The sequence below is a fragment of the Rattus norvegicus genome, chromosome 6 (assembly GCF_021556685.1).
Source record: "Rattus norvegicus strain SHRSP/BbbUtx chromosome 6, alternate assembly SHRSP_T2T, whole genome shotgun sequence".
Taxonomy (NCBI): Eukaryota; Metazoa; Chordata; class Mammalia; order Rodentia; family Muridae; genus Rattus; species Rattus norvegicus.
In genome coordinates this window covers 125,776,328-125,791,096 of record NC_141539.1, presented here as the reverse complement: position 1 = coordinate 125,791,096, position 14,769 = coordinate 125,776,328, and the positions used below count along the sequence as shown (strand labels likewise).

At 46.6% G+C, this 14,769-nt stretch overlaps 1 protein-coding gene across 10 annotated transcripts in view; it reads left to right on the top strand.

Annotated features, from left to right (window-relative positions):
* Ttc7b (tetratricopeptide repeat domain 7B) overlaps positions 1-14,769 on the top strand; it is a 212,798-nt gene that overhangs the window by 99,029 nt on the left and 99,000 nt on the right. For all 10 annotated transcript variants that reach the window (NM_001108719.3, NM_001401373.1, NM_001401371.1 and 7 more), the window contains 2 exon segments: positions 9,648-9,711; positions 13,152-13,289. In NM_001108719.3, coding sequence (NP_001102189.2) covers positions 9,648-9,711; positions 13,152-13,289 — 202 coding nt within the window.

Below are 14,769 nucleotides of genomic sequence, written 5' to 3'. Positions count from 1 at the left end.
GGGACAGGCCGCCTGGCTTCTGGCTCCTATGTGCATCTGACCTCATGCCGCATCTTCTGAGAGGCCAGTGTTCTTGGGTCTGCAGCTCCTATTCCTACTCTGATCCTGTGTCTCTTTACCTCACAGACATCTTACACAGTTTGTATTTCTTTTTTTTTTTTTTCCGGAGCTGGGGACCGAACCCAGGGCCTTGCACTTGCTAGGCAAGCGCTCTACCACTGAGCTAAATCCCCAACCCCCAGTTTGTATTTCTTATGCAGATTTAGGCAAGGGACTCCATTTCTGACTTTTCCTGAGACTTACCTAATATAATTTTGATCTTCATTTTTCTAGCCATGCTAAACATCTTTGACTGAATTACAAACTAAGCATCCTCCTCAGCCCGCGTCTAGATTCATGAACCTCCTGTTCTGGCAGTGATAACTCACTGTGAAGCACCGACTCCCTTGGGAGGGGCTATCCAGGAGCAGATTTAAGATTCAAATTTTAAGTGATTTTTACATCCTCAAAACAAAGTCTAGGTTCATTTCTTGCTTTAGAAGGTTCTGAATGTACACAATTTTACCAATGCACGAGGGATCTCTGTCATAATCTTTCTCATCCAGTGACAGCCTGGGTGGAGCTCTGTCCCAGCACAACCTTACCTCAGAACAGACACACTCATATTTCACCGCTCTCTTTGGTGTTCCTAAGTCATCGTCCTGTCACTCTGACACCACTCTCATGTCAGCCTTCTATCGGTGTAAGGAGTATTCTGGGAGGTGGTCGCACACCATGTTCAAGCTTAATTTCATGTAGACACACATGAGCTGTTTGATTTCTACCTGTAACTCACAGGTAAAGCACTAAGTCCAGCTCACTGACTAAGGGTACAGATCCATTGGCTTCCGATACATGCACGGTTTTGACTCTTATCAGCAAAGCCTGGGTAAAGCATCTCACTACAAGTAAAACCCAGTCCTCCTACCAGCCACCCCTTCTCTCTTACCGGCCACGCCTTCTCCCAGCCCCTTAATTTCCTGTGCATCTTTAATCCACCAGCACTTTTGTTGCTAGAAATACATTTTTGAAAGCACTGGGATTTTGATGGGAATTGCCTTGAACTCATAACTTGTGAGACAATGCAAACAATACTTTTAGTCACAAAAATACAATGTAAAACCTTCTGGTCTAGAGCAACAGGTGGTTATTTATTTATGCTTAAAATCACTTCAACGATGACTTAGTTGGTTGAAGGTTTGTGCTTGTTTTGTTAAACATATTTTTTGGTTATGTGCATGCACAAGTCTTCCTTCCTTTGCTTTTGGAAGAGGGTGTGTGCTGTGTTTAGTTTTTATTGTAAAAGATACACTCTAGACATCATTTGGGAAGAAAGAACCTTAACTGAGTTACGGAGATCAGACTGGTCTGTGGGTGTATCTACGGGACTTTGTCTTGATGGCTAGGTTATATAGGAGGGCTCAGCCCACTGTGGTCAGTGCTATCCCCATGCAGATGGCTATGGCTATGTAAGAAAGAAAGGTAAGCATGGCTGTGAGAAAGGGAGAGGGAGAGGGAGCAGGAGAGGGAGACAGAGTGCTAGAGAACAGCCAGCAAACAGCATTCCTCTATGGAATTCCTCTCTCCAGATTCCTTCCATGGGTTCTTGCTTTGAACCATGGTGTTAGAGTGTGGCCTAGGAGTTGTAAACCTTTCCCTAACTTGCTTTTTGATCATGGTTTTTAATCACAGCAGCAGAGAAACAAACGGTGCTGGGGCAGAACCCAGAGCAGTAGCATAATGCTGTGTAGCGCATGAGGTCCAGTTTGTGCTACCCATTTGCTCTTGGATGCGTGGCCTTCCACTGGAGCATGGTTAACATACCAGAGCCCACACCCTTAAAGAAAGCCTCCTTTTCCCCAGCAGCTACCTACTGCCAGTAGGCAAGGGACTTAGTACTTATACATCACTCTTAACATAAAGGTGGTAAGTTGATGTAGGCCCTCATATATCAATTAATCATCAATATGGCCTCTTCTGTTCATTCTTAATTACATTTTATAACTATTCACTGCAAGAATACAGAAGAAGCATTGATTCTGTATTTTGATATTATATATTACAACCTTGCTGAATTTGCTAATTGTTTTTTAGATCCTTAGGCTATTCTGTCATCTGTAAATAGATAATTTTACTTACTCCTTTCAAAGCTGGGTCTTTTTGATTTCTTTTTCTTTCTTAGATGCATAACTCCTCCATTACAGTGTGGATAGAAGTGATAAGAGAAAATATCCTTTTCCTTTTCCTTTTCCTTTTCCAGTTGATCTCAAGACAAGGAAAGTAGCCAGTGCCTTTCAGGTTGATACCGGCAATTGCTGTAGGCTTTTGTAGGTGCTCTGTATGGTTCAAAAACAATCCCTCCTGCTCCTAGGCTGTTGTCTCTATCACGGAGTATTGAATTGTGTCAGGCGCCCTTTCTGCACCTGTTCAGCTAGTCGTGGGGGTTGTCCTTTATCACAGCGCATTTCCCTCATTGATTTTCAGATGTTGAACCAGCCTTGCATTCCTGGGATAAACTCTATTTGGCCATAGTGTACAATGGTTTAAAATTTGTTTGCGGGTTCTCTATCTTTTTTGGAAATCTCTATACTTGCACTCCTTAAAGATACTGTTCTGTAGTTTTCATATAAACCTTTGTCCTTTGGGGCATCTAGACAATTTTAGTCATATAAAAATAGTTGGGGATTATTTCTTTTCCTTTTATTTTAAAAAAGAACTTGAGTATTTGGTAATAACTGTCTTGACATATCACGTAGGATTCACCGCAGAGTCTCTGTGCTGGCTTTCTTCATGTGTGGCCTCTTGAAATCCCTTGTTGTGTTTCCTCATGAATCTGTCATAGTGGGTTGTTTCCTTCTGTACGTTTGGCTGTCTCATCATAGTCAGTTTTTCACCGTATACCGTCTAGTCAGCCACATTTCTTTTTCCTGTGGAGTTCATTGTTACATCCCATCTTTTCTTTCGCTCTTTTCTGCCTTTGAGGGATGGGAGCAAGCTACCTACAAAGCCTTCCTTGTGTATCTATTTGAAGGCCAACTTTCTGTTTCTATGTAATCTGTTGTGAGTCTGCTCTGTGTTTCATTAATTCCCAAACTAATCAGCTGTCAGCATTCTGAATTGTATGCACCTACCCTCTTTCTTAGTTGGTATTTTAGTAGAGACAGACACACTAGGCTTCTACTTGTGTGGTGTTCCCTCACTACTGTAGTCCAGTTGACTGTCTAACACTGCAGCAGTGAGGCAGGGACCACTACCCTCTAGCTGCCTCAGTAGGAGTTAAAAGGAGAATCTGCACATAATGTTCAAACTTTATTTTGGCCAATAGCGCCAAACTCTCTTTCTCTGTTCAGACTTACAGTTGAGGTTAGGACTTGTTAAACTCTTTCATTTGCAAACTCCTTCTCACTCAAGACTTTTTTTAATGCAACCTTGGGCATTTAGATATGTGAAACCGTATACAAATAAAACATTTACTGACTAGAAATCATCAAGAAATTTATTTTAAAACAATTGTTTGGGGTGCATGTAATTTCACTTTTATTACAGTTGAAAGCAAATTGGTATACTAGTCAGGTGGATGGATTAATATTTTTACATAAAGAATAAAATCTTAGTTGAATTTTTTATTCTGTAGGACTAGAGCCTCTTTAGCATTTTCAGAAATAATCAGTATTTTGACTTCATAATTGTCAATTCTGAGAATGCCACTTTGTATAAATACATAGTATACAATGGTTGAAATACGTCTGGGACTGTCTCCGAAATTATTGGAAATTCTGTCCTAATCTCAAACCAAAATTCATTGAACAGGTTTTTTGCTACTCAAGTCAGCAACTCAAACAGTAGTTTTAAAACCAAACCCTCTAATGTAACAACATAGACCAGGTTTGTACTTACATGATGAGGAATGACAGTTAAACATTAAAGGTCTTTATTTCTGTAATTAGACCATTGTTCCTAGAAGAGCATAGAACTTTGTATGTATAAATACTGTAATTCATAATGTATTTTAACAGTGTATGTGTTCTGTTCAGAACAAAGGCTGTGGTAAGGTTCTTGGAGCCTGGAACTGTGTGTTTGTTTGTGTTTGATTTTGAATTAACTTTGGTCACTGCTCTCAGAAACATTTTACTGTTGCCAGATTTTCTACAACCCTCAAATTCAGTTTTATGAGTCTATGAGGTTGCATCTCACAGCCTAAAAGCCTGTAGTTTAGGTGTCTCAGAGTCTTCTAGCTCTAGCAAACCGAAATAACCATTCATAGTGGTGGCCAAGACGGGCTGCCCTGAAATGCAAGGTCCCCAAAACTCTGCCCTCCACTGTACCCCAATGTGAAGGGAAGGCCATGCTCCGTCACTGCCTGGTCACTTGACATTTAAAAGAAGAAAAGGTTGAACGTCCTGTCAAGAGTAGTGTGGTCCGTTGTAGGCCTCTGCCACTCTGGGTCTTTTTGTGAGGATGCCTACTTTGGCGGACTTAGTTTTAGGGTGAGCTTAACTGCTGGGATACTAAGTGGATGAAAAGCAAGAGTAACATTCAGTGAGGTGATTGTGTGTGTGTGTGTGTGTGTGTGTGTGTGTGTGTGTGTGTGTGTGTGTGTGTGACAGCATGCTGCTCAAAAAGCAGCTGTTATCAGAGCCCTGAAGGCTTCTTTCTCTCCCTCCCAGGTACTGACTGCCCAGTGATTAGTGGGCTCGGTCTGTTTTGTTTTACTTTTGCTTATGTGTGTGTAAGTAGTGGGTGCCTGCAGAGGCCAGAGCACACCTTGAAGGAGTCAGTTCTCTGCCTCTGCCACATGGATACCTGGGCTCGAGCTCAGGTCCTCGGGGTTGGCACCCTTACCTTCTGAATCATTCCCCTAACCTTTTGTCTGGTTTTGTCAGGCTGTGTATCTGGCATGGTGACTCACGTGTAAGTTCAGTATTCAGGAGGCTGAGGTGGGAGAGTTAGAGACCAATCTGGACAGCAGCATAGTGAGACTCCATTTCAAAATAAACAAGCCATTGGGTCATCTTCAACAGTGGTCAATCGTGTGTTCATTTACGGAAACTCTAGTCGATGTTCCGTATGAACAACTCACAGATTTCCCATGCAGCTGTAGTTTATTTTCAGGATTGTATGCTATTCTGTTTTCTAAATGTCGGTGTGCCGGCCTGTTCCCTTCTGGCCATTGGAGTTGTTCCCCTGTTCGTTTGGGGCTGATAGAAGCTGTGGTATACATTCATTGCTCAGTATAGACCCATGTGTGTGTCAGCTAGGTGTTTATTTTCCTTTCATCCTTGAAAAAACATGTTTGACAGCTCGGATACTTACACGCATATTAGACTGGAAAACCAGCACAAACAAAACAGGAGATTAAAATCTGCCATCATGCCTGCCAGTGGCTAGTGAGAATTGATTGAGCACCCTTGAGTGCAGGTCTTGGGGGGTCCTCCCTGGTAGATAAAGGAGAAGGAGACAATCTCTGTCGGGTGATGCTTTCAGTCCAGACCTCCTAGTGGGCTGCGCAGAGGTTTAGGAAAGACAAGGAACCTCACAGGGTCAGAACTCTTTGGTCTTGACACATTCCCCTTAAAGTCATTGTGCAGAGAGGCCTTCCCCATCCCCAGGGATGCAGGAACTCTGTCCCCTCCCTAGGAATGTGAGATGACAAGCCACATGGGACTTATCTGATCCCTTCTTTGAGGAACACTTAACAGACCTGAACTGACCTTTTTTCTTTGTCACAAGGGAGTTGTTGATCCATGTGAATTGACAGAAAGGGGAGAGCTGTGGGGAGGCCCATGTAGTCCTCAGGCTGAACCAGCTGCCCCCTGGTCAGGCTGCTCTCCAGTACTAATTGAAATCCACTTCCTTCTCTGGGGCCCTCAGCTGGATCATGGAGTAGAACCAGCTTCCTGCGTGCTGTTAGCTCAGTGCCACTCCTGCAGCCACACGGAGTCACAATGACTCCTCAGGGACCACTGAGGGACTACCTTTACACAGCCACTTCCACCCCAGGTGACAAGAAAGCTAAGATGCAGTTAGGTAGGTTGGCGTGCTCTCTTGTTCTTATTTGCTTGTTCTAACACACACACACACACACATGCACACGCACACACACCACACACCACACACACACACACGCACACGCACACACACACACCACTCACACACACACACGCACACGCGCACACACACCACACACACCACTCACACACACACTCACACACACACCACACACACTGACACACACACACACTCACCACACACCACACACACACCACACACCACACACACACATACCACACCACGCACACACACACCACACACACCACACACACCACTCACACACACACACTCACACCACATACCACACACACACACACCACACACACACACTCTCACACACACCACACACACACACACCACACACACACACCACTCACACACACACACACACTCACACCACATACCACACACACACACACACCACAAACACACACTGACACACACACACACACTCACACCACACACCACACACACACACCACACACACACACACACCACACACACACACACCACACACCACACACACACACACACACCACACACCACACCACACACACACGCACATGCACACACACACACCACTCACACGCACACGCGCACACACACCACACACACCACTCACACACACACTCACACACACACCACACACACTGACACACACACACACTCACCACACACCACACACACACCACACACCACACACACACATACCACACCACGCACACACACACCACACACACCACACACACCACTCACACACACACACTCACACCACATACCACACACACACACACCACACACACACACTCTCACACACACACCACACACACACACACCACACACACACACCACTCACACACACACACACACTCACACCACATACCACACACACACACACACCACAAACACACACTGACACACACACACACACTCACACCACACACCACACACACACACCACACACACACACACACACCACACACACACACCACACACACCACACACCACACACACACACACACACATACACCACACACACACCACACCACACACACACACCACACACACACACCACACACACACGCACACACACACCCACCCACCACACCACGCACACACACTCACCCACCACACACCACACACACACACACACACACACACACGCGCACACACACCACACACACCACTCACACACACACTCACACACACACCACACACACTGACACACACACACACTCACCACACACCACACACACACCACACACCACACACACACATACCACACCACGCACACACACACCACACACACCACACACACCACTCACACACACACACTCACACCACACACACACACACACACACCACACACACACACCACACACACACACCACACACCACACACACACACACACATACACCACACACACACCACACCACACACACACACCACACACACACGCACACACACACCCACCCACCACACCACGCACACACACTCACCCACCACACCACACACACACACACACACACACACACACACACACACACACACACACACATATATGGAATAGTTGTTTTTGAAGGGAAAAATAAGTGCCTGGTAGCCTTAGGAAAAAAGGTCAGGGCCCTTCAGGGCCCTCCTTCCCTGAGTCCTACAAAACTACGAGATACTCTGCAGGCTGCAGGTCATCCCTGGAGCTGGTGACATGGCTGGGCTGAGCCGGCAAACCTCCCACTCTCAGCCTCTCCCTGTGCCTGCTGGACCTTAGAGCTGGCCTGGTGGTTCCCTTTGTCCTTTATCCTGTCCTTCATCAACTCCCTGTGGATCTAACCCTCCATCTTCTTACTCTCCAGAACTGAGGCTAGGGCACAACAGGGTCTCCCCCTGAAGCAGAGAAGAAAATGTCACAAGAGGAAGGCCCTGACAGTTTTAAGTCCCCACCCCGAGCCCTACCTTGTATGAGCAAAGAAGAGAAGAAGTGACCAGAAATGGCTCTCAGGAACATTCCAGTGTGGTTTTCAGGCCTGTTTCTCTGCATCTTCCACCTTTTGTCCCCAGCCCTGGGACTTCGCTGAGCCCATCCATCTGTCACACAGGGAGGGCGCAGGAAGTGGAATTAGATGCGTGTTAGCAACTCTGGTAAAAATAACACAACCTAGCATTTAAGTAGACTGGATGGCTCAAAGGGAATTTGGAGATTATCCATGGACTGAATTGGCTGGTGTTAAGTCATAATTAGCACGGCTTGGGCTCTCTCTTTTCAATTAGTCTGAACAATGCAGGACTAGCTAGCCATTAGAAAAATGATTCAGGCTGCTCGTTTATTTACAAGGTCCCAATTGCATACAGGCATGGCCAGGGCATCAGGGAATAGTCACGCGTGTTCTGTTTTCTGAAAACGCAGTATACCATAAGCTGACTCCCCAAAGAAGTTTCGGCTCCAGGCCCAGAATCCCACTGTCCATTCCAAGGCCAGCCTTGCTGAAGCCCTGCTCGGCCCTAGAAATCCCTGCAGGCAGAGTTCTTCAGGAGGACCAGGCACTGCATTTCCCCTGCTGCTTCCAGTGTTCTCAGCTGCAGCAGAAAGAGAACAAGGATTTATAATTATCTGGAAAATGTGGGATTTTACCTTTTTTCTTTAATTTGAGGAGAGGAAATCTCAATTAAATGATTGTTCCTAGGAAGGTATAAATTAAGTCCTTATTTAGTCATCTTCAAAATAAGCAGTGGTTTGTTTTGGTTTTAGCCAAGTTTATTTTTATTTATTATAAACTCCTTTTCGGTTCTCAGGGAAGAAGTTATTTAGCGCAGTTGGTAATAACATGCAGAATTCTACTCCAGAGTCTAGAGCTTTAGAAAGGGAAGGGAGTCCTGCATGTTCTTAACGGTGCCTGCAGAGCCAAGACCTAGGATATAGAGGGGTGAGGCAGGGGCTGTGTTTGGGGTTTAATTGTTTCCTAATCCTTAGCAACCCTGAGCTGAAGAGATTTTCCTTTTTATCTAAGATTTTAGAGTTCAGGCAAATACCATGAGATAGATTAACAAGACAGCGAGTGCATGTTTCCCAGAATGAGACGTGTGTCCCCGTTCAAGTTAAGATAGCTCACGAAGTCCTTCAGTATTAGGAAGCTCATTCAGCCCCTGCAGCTGCTCCCAACCTCTTGTTTCATCCCAGTGACAAAGTAAGATGCAGTCGTTAGCAGGAGGCAGGTAAGACAAGTGCCTTGTGAAGGACGCCCTATGATTTACCTTGTTGTTTTGTACTGGTTTTACCTTCTGCCTCTGTAATAGAACATATGTTATTGGGCTTATAACTTGAGTTTTTATTGTTTCTTTCTCACCCGTCTGCTTGCCATTAAAATGTGTAGCTGAGACGTATTAATTCCACAGATTGCCAGGGAAATGAACAGACTAATTCAAGTGCCCAACTTACACAGCGTTTCCCATGGGCTTTGTGTGAAGTTCGAGATGCTTTTAGCACTGTACTCTGCCTGTAGTGTGTTGTCTCTTGTCATTTCAAAACTGCCGCATACCAAAGTTGGTTTTCTTTATGCAGCATTTTTTGTCCTCAAGAAAACACTGAAGAGGCACTGCTGTTGCTGCTCATTAGTGAATCTATGGTAAGTGGAATGTGACTTCATTGCTTTACCCCAGTCCCAAGAAGCCCTTTCTTGTTGTGGCTGTTCCCTCATTATGATGACTTTTGGTCTAGAGAGAAATTTCCAGAAGGAATGCCTACGTGGAGGGAGAAGCAGGAGTGGTTTAAAAAGGAAGATGTCTCTGAATCCCCAGACAGCTAACATGTTTCTTGGTCACCTTGAGTTCTACACCAGTAGAAAGGGCTCTTGGTTTGTCCTCCATCTGCCAAGTATCGTTGGGTATTAGCACTCTCGAGTATAAGGAAACTATGGTGAAAATAGTCCTCAGAGGAAGTTTATCCGGGGAGAGCACACTGCGTCACCTCAGTGAGCAAGGTATGAAGACTCTGCCAAGGTGGATCACGTGAGCACATCCACCCCTACCTTCCTGGCAGGAGCTGGGTGGAACTTTCTAGTACTCTCACCCTGCTCTCTCCACCTGTTCCTAATTCTAAGCCTACAGAATCTCAGCTGTGAGGATGCCCTCTGCCACCTAGGTCTGCTTTTGTCAGGGGTGTTCTGGCCAGACCATCAGGATCCTTTGAAATTCATCCTCGGTGTATATTGACCTTCAGTCTAAACCACATGCTTGTTGTCTCTTGGGCTTCTACCCTGTATAGCACAAGGGATCCCAGCCCTGGCTTGGAGCCTTAGGGATACTGCAGTAAAATAGAACTACCACAGGCCAATGGTGTGTGCCTAGCACTTGAGTGGAAGCACAGGTTGCTAGAGGTCCCAGGGGTTTTCTGTCTGATTCCCTCCTTTTACAGGTGAAGACTTGAGGCCAGAGTACGCAGGGTGCATCTAGTATGTTGGTTTACTGCCCCTATGTATAAGTTGTGTGGCTTCCTCCTCAGAGCTTTCCCGGCAGAGCATAGAGAGAAATAATCATCAGGAAAGCCAGAGAAGTCCCCACCCTCAATGTGGCGCTAAATTGGAGGCAAGAAATATGCTGAGGTGACTGTGGAGATGGCCAGGAGAGGAATGCTGGGAAGAGGGGCCAGCACAGGCTAGGGCTTCAGCATGCATAACCCTCTCGCCTCAGGTTAAAGCTTGGGGTTCTCTTGTTCGTTCGGCAAACTGGCCCAAAGGTGTTTACAGAGGCCGACTGCTTGAATTACCACTGCTTTCTACTGGGCCACTGCTGACGTCATTGGGCTCCCTTCCTCTCTGGGAAGCTGGTTGCCCCGGGTTCATCTTTCCTTGACCATCAGCTTGTAAGTCAGGATGGTGTCATGTATATTCTCTGCTCTGCCTTGGCAGTGTCAGGGAAGGCACAACACATGGGGGATAATGCTGGCAGTGGCTCAGTGACCGTTTTTTTCAAGTGAGCAGGACTTACCTGCTGTGCCACTGGTCTGTGAGGGTGGCTCCTCTTGGCCTCCCCACTGTACTGGACACTTTATAACCTGGCAGTTAATTTCTCCCATGCAGATGTGATTGGCCATGGTGACCAATCTGGTTGGTGGGCTACTGAATAACAGATCAGATGCTCCAGTTGGGGTTTGGAAAGCAGGACCACATGTCTGCAGCACTTGCTTCTAGGGTGGTACAGATGTGGTAGAGTGGTATCTTCAGCTGAGCTGCTCCTTCGCAGAACTGATTGACACAATGATACTCGTGTCGAGACCCTTTGACGAGTTCAGTTTCGAGAACCATCTCTTCAGGGACAATGAAATCCTGTGATGCCACAGCCTCCCAACTACAACACTGACTGTCTGTAAACCTCTTCTACATGAAGCTGCCCTAGGGGGCTTTCCCTCTTGGTGTCCTTTGGAACTTTGATTTTTCATTTGGGGGACAGATAACTCATGTGCTCAATTTCAAAACCAAAATAGAAGCTGCCTTGTTCTTTGGATGTCTGGGAAATGGTATTCTCTCTCAGTTCTGACTTTAACTTAGAAGCATCAATCTCTCCACCATCTCCACCTACAAGGAGCCGTTTGAAAGTGCACCACTTCTCACTGCATAGCAAACTGCTTTTCTCCTGGAGGCAGAGGTTGTTAGCAGTGTCTGCATAGCCTCATCCAAGTCAGGACTCTGGGTACTAGGTTATAGCTTTTCCATGCTGTCTGGAAAGAAGACACACACATCAGGAATAACTTGAAGCCCTCTCCTACATAGCGTCTGTGCAGTTCGTTTTGTTTTCTTCCAGGCATTGGTCTCAGTAGAGAAGATTTATAGCAAATGAATGGGCAGAGACCATTTCAGCAGGCCCTCCTTCCCTCAGAGTGTCTTTTGCTGGCTCAAAAGGAGCTGCATAAAGAAAACGGAGAATGAACTCTTCCAAAGCAGGCTCGTCTCCTAAGAGATGAGTCACTTTGTAGGAAGCGGCCTGTTCTATAGTCGCATTTGGCTTTGACATTTAAGAGCCAGGAGTTTTCAAGTGAGTAAGTTCTGATGGGTGGCTGAAACTAAATGCCTTGGACACACACAGAAGTAAGGCGTTTTGCCTCATTAGCAAGAGGAAGGTGTGTGCAGGGCCTTTCTGAATGCCAGGCAGGAAGATAAACATCAGCCTGGGGGACAAGTGGCCCCAGACCCTCAGCACCATTCTTGAATGAGCTGCTGTGTGTGTCTTGCTGCTCCTCAGACAAGCATGAGCAGAGACCATTCATTGGCAGAGCTGGGGTGGGAGGAACCAGCAGAAATCTAACTTCAGAGATGTAGAGCTGCCTATTAGGGGAAAAAAGAGAAAATGGGATTAGCCATCAAGACTCTAGTCTGTGTGGTGTATCTTGAGGAGTCTATGGAGAAGTTAAGTTTTAGGAGCAGTGAGAACAGATGGTGTGAGGAGCTTTTTGGATGGATGACCTGGGAAGGCGTAGTTGTTCTGACGGAGCTCCGTACTGAGCAGTAGCTACATGAAGTTGGCCAGTGCTCTCCAGTCCTCTGTGGCAAAGTGAAAACTACTCGCTTCTTGTCTTGTAAATCTGTTCTGTGCTTCCATTTAGAAGACTGAATTATTCTTTGAGGCCTGTACTCAGGGAGGTCTCATGCAGGGACCTGAGTGTCAGTGATAGGGAGGTCTCATGCAGGGACCTGAGTGTCAGTGATTGAGGAAAGTTTGATCACTTCTGTAGGATTCGATGCCACCATTCGAGGATGAGGAAGCAGGGCTGCTCTCCCCCCTCAGCATCTTGAAGCCAGATTACAGGAAGACCTGGGTGGGGCAGGGGCTCACTTGAAGAATCCCATGGCTGTGCAGCCCTGCTGAGAAGCTTACATCCAGCCTCCAGCATTGAGTCAAATCGTAGTCTATGTGGTGCTCTGGGGATTTTGGATGTATGACTTGAGGCCATAGGTCTATTATTTACCCCTGCCCTGTGAGGTGGGAGAGCCTAGGTGGCCTCTGTGCCACATGACAATGGTGGGGTGTAGGCTGGCTTACCATTCGCTTCTCTTTTCTATGTCACCTTTAGGCCAACCGAGATGCTGTGCTGAGCAGGATTCCTGAACACAAGAGTGACCGCCTCATCAGTCTGCAGAGCGCATCTGTGGTCTATGATTTACTGACCATTGCTCTTGGGAGAAGAGGCCAGTATGAGATGCTGTCAGAGGTACAGCTGCTAAATCTGGCTGCTTTCCAAGTTGGGGGCCCCTGGGGGAAAGCAAGATGACTTGAGGGGGGACCTGGTCCCTTGTCCCCTTCTACCAGTAGCATATGTCATTGGACCAGTTATTAATCGTTGCTGTCCTGTGTGTCTGGGCTAAGCAGTTAGTCTGTGATGGCAAACCTCTCTGTATCAGTGGACTGCACCCTCCAGGCTGTGTGTGGGAGGAGGACAGCAGTTCCCAAAGTAGTCTCTTCCCAGATAACTTCTCTCACAACCAAAGCTTCTCTGACGCTGCTTTCTTCAGGAAACAGTCTCATTTAAACTGTGACTGTAACTCCCAACGGCATACGATCTGGGTCACAAGCACCTTGAGGTTGGCTGGAGGAAACTATCGCATGTCAGAAAGGCACCGTCTTTGCTTAGAGTGCCGTGCCTGCTCAGAAGTGGACTGATAGCTTCCAGAGCTTGGGAAGGGGTTGTGATGTTCTCACCCCTTCTGCTGGAAAACACTTAGGACAGACATGTGCTGTTTTGGTTGCATGTGAAGTTAGTTCATGCGAGCCAGGCTTAAGAATTGCTAAGCTTCTGCCCAGAATACCAGATTTCATGTTGGTGAAGCTAAATAAGTAAGACCAACTTATCTCTCCTTTAGCCAAATAGAGAAAGAGGGACAGAAACAACCTATTTTGTTAAAATAAACTTCTCTGTGTTATGTATCTTTCTTGGTCTAAATTTATACCCATTGCAACAGCCTCTGGGCATGAGGACAGGGAGTGAAATACAGTAACAGATTGGCTGAAATCAGATCAGAGCTCGACTCACCCTCCAGCCTGGGGCACCTCACCACATTAGGCAGGAACCCCGGAGAACAGATGAGCCTGCATGGCTTAATTCTGTTTTTAGTTTGGTTTGGTGACTATACAGGGCAGTGGCTGTGCTTCTGAAAAGCCAAATCCCCCACAATGCAGTGAAAGGAGGACTTGTGTCCAGGTGTCCACACATCCATGGCCTGCCCTGCTGGGGCCCAGATCTGGCCTAGGCTTGGGCCAGTCTGTGGTCACTCAGCCTTCCAGTCCCCTCTGTGGGCCCTTACTTTCCTGGGGACTTGTGGACGTGGTATTATCTCTGTGTTTTGCCTCAGATATGTAAATCAATCAATAGAGATAGATTTTATTTCTTCATTGTACATGAGTGTGTGTGTGTGTATGTGTGTGTGTGTGTGTGTGTGTGTGTGTGTGTGTGTGTGTGTGTGTGTGTGTGTGTGATGTCAGCAGTTCAGTACCAAGGACTGTGTGCTTTGGGAGTACAGCTATGGCAGAGGTATGTCCCCTGCACAGTGCAGCCTCCAAACTAGAGGTCAACAGCCAGCAATGGGGACATGTGGCTAACCTGGGAAGACCCAACGTAGCCTGCATCCTGTGAGAAAGGCCTTGAACACATGACCTCAGCCTTCCTACCTTTTCCAGGTAGCTGGGACTTTATC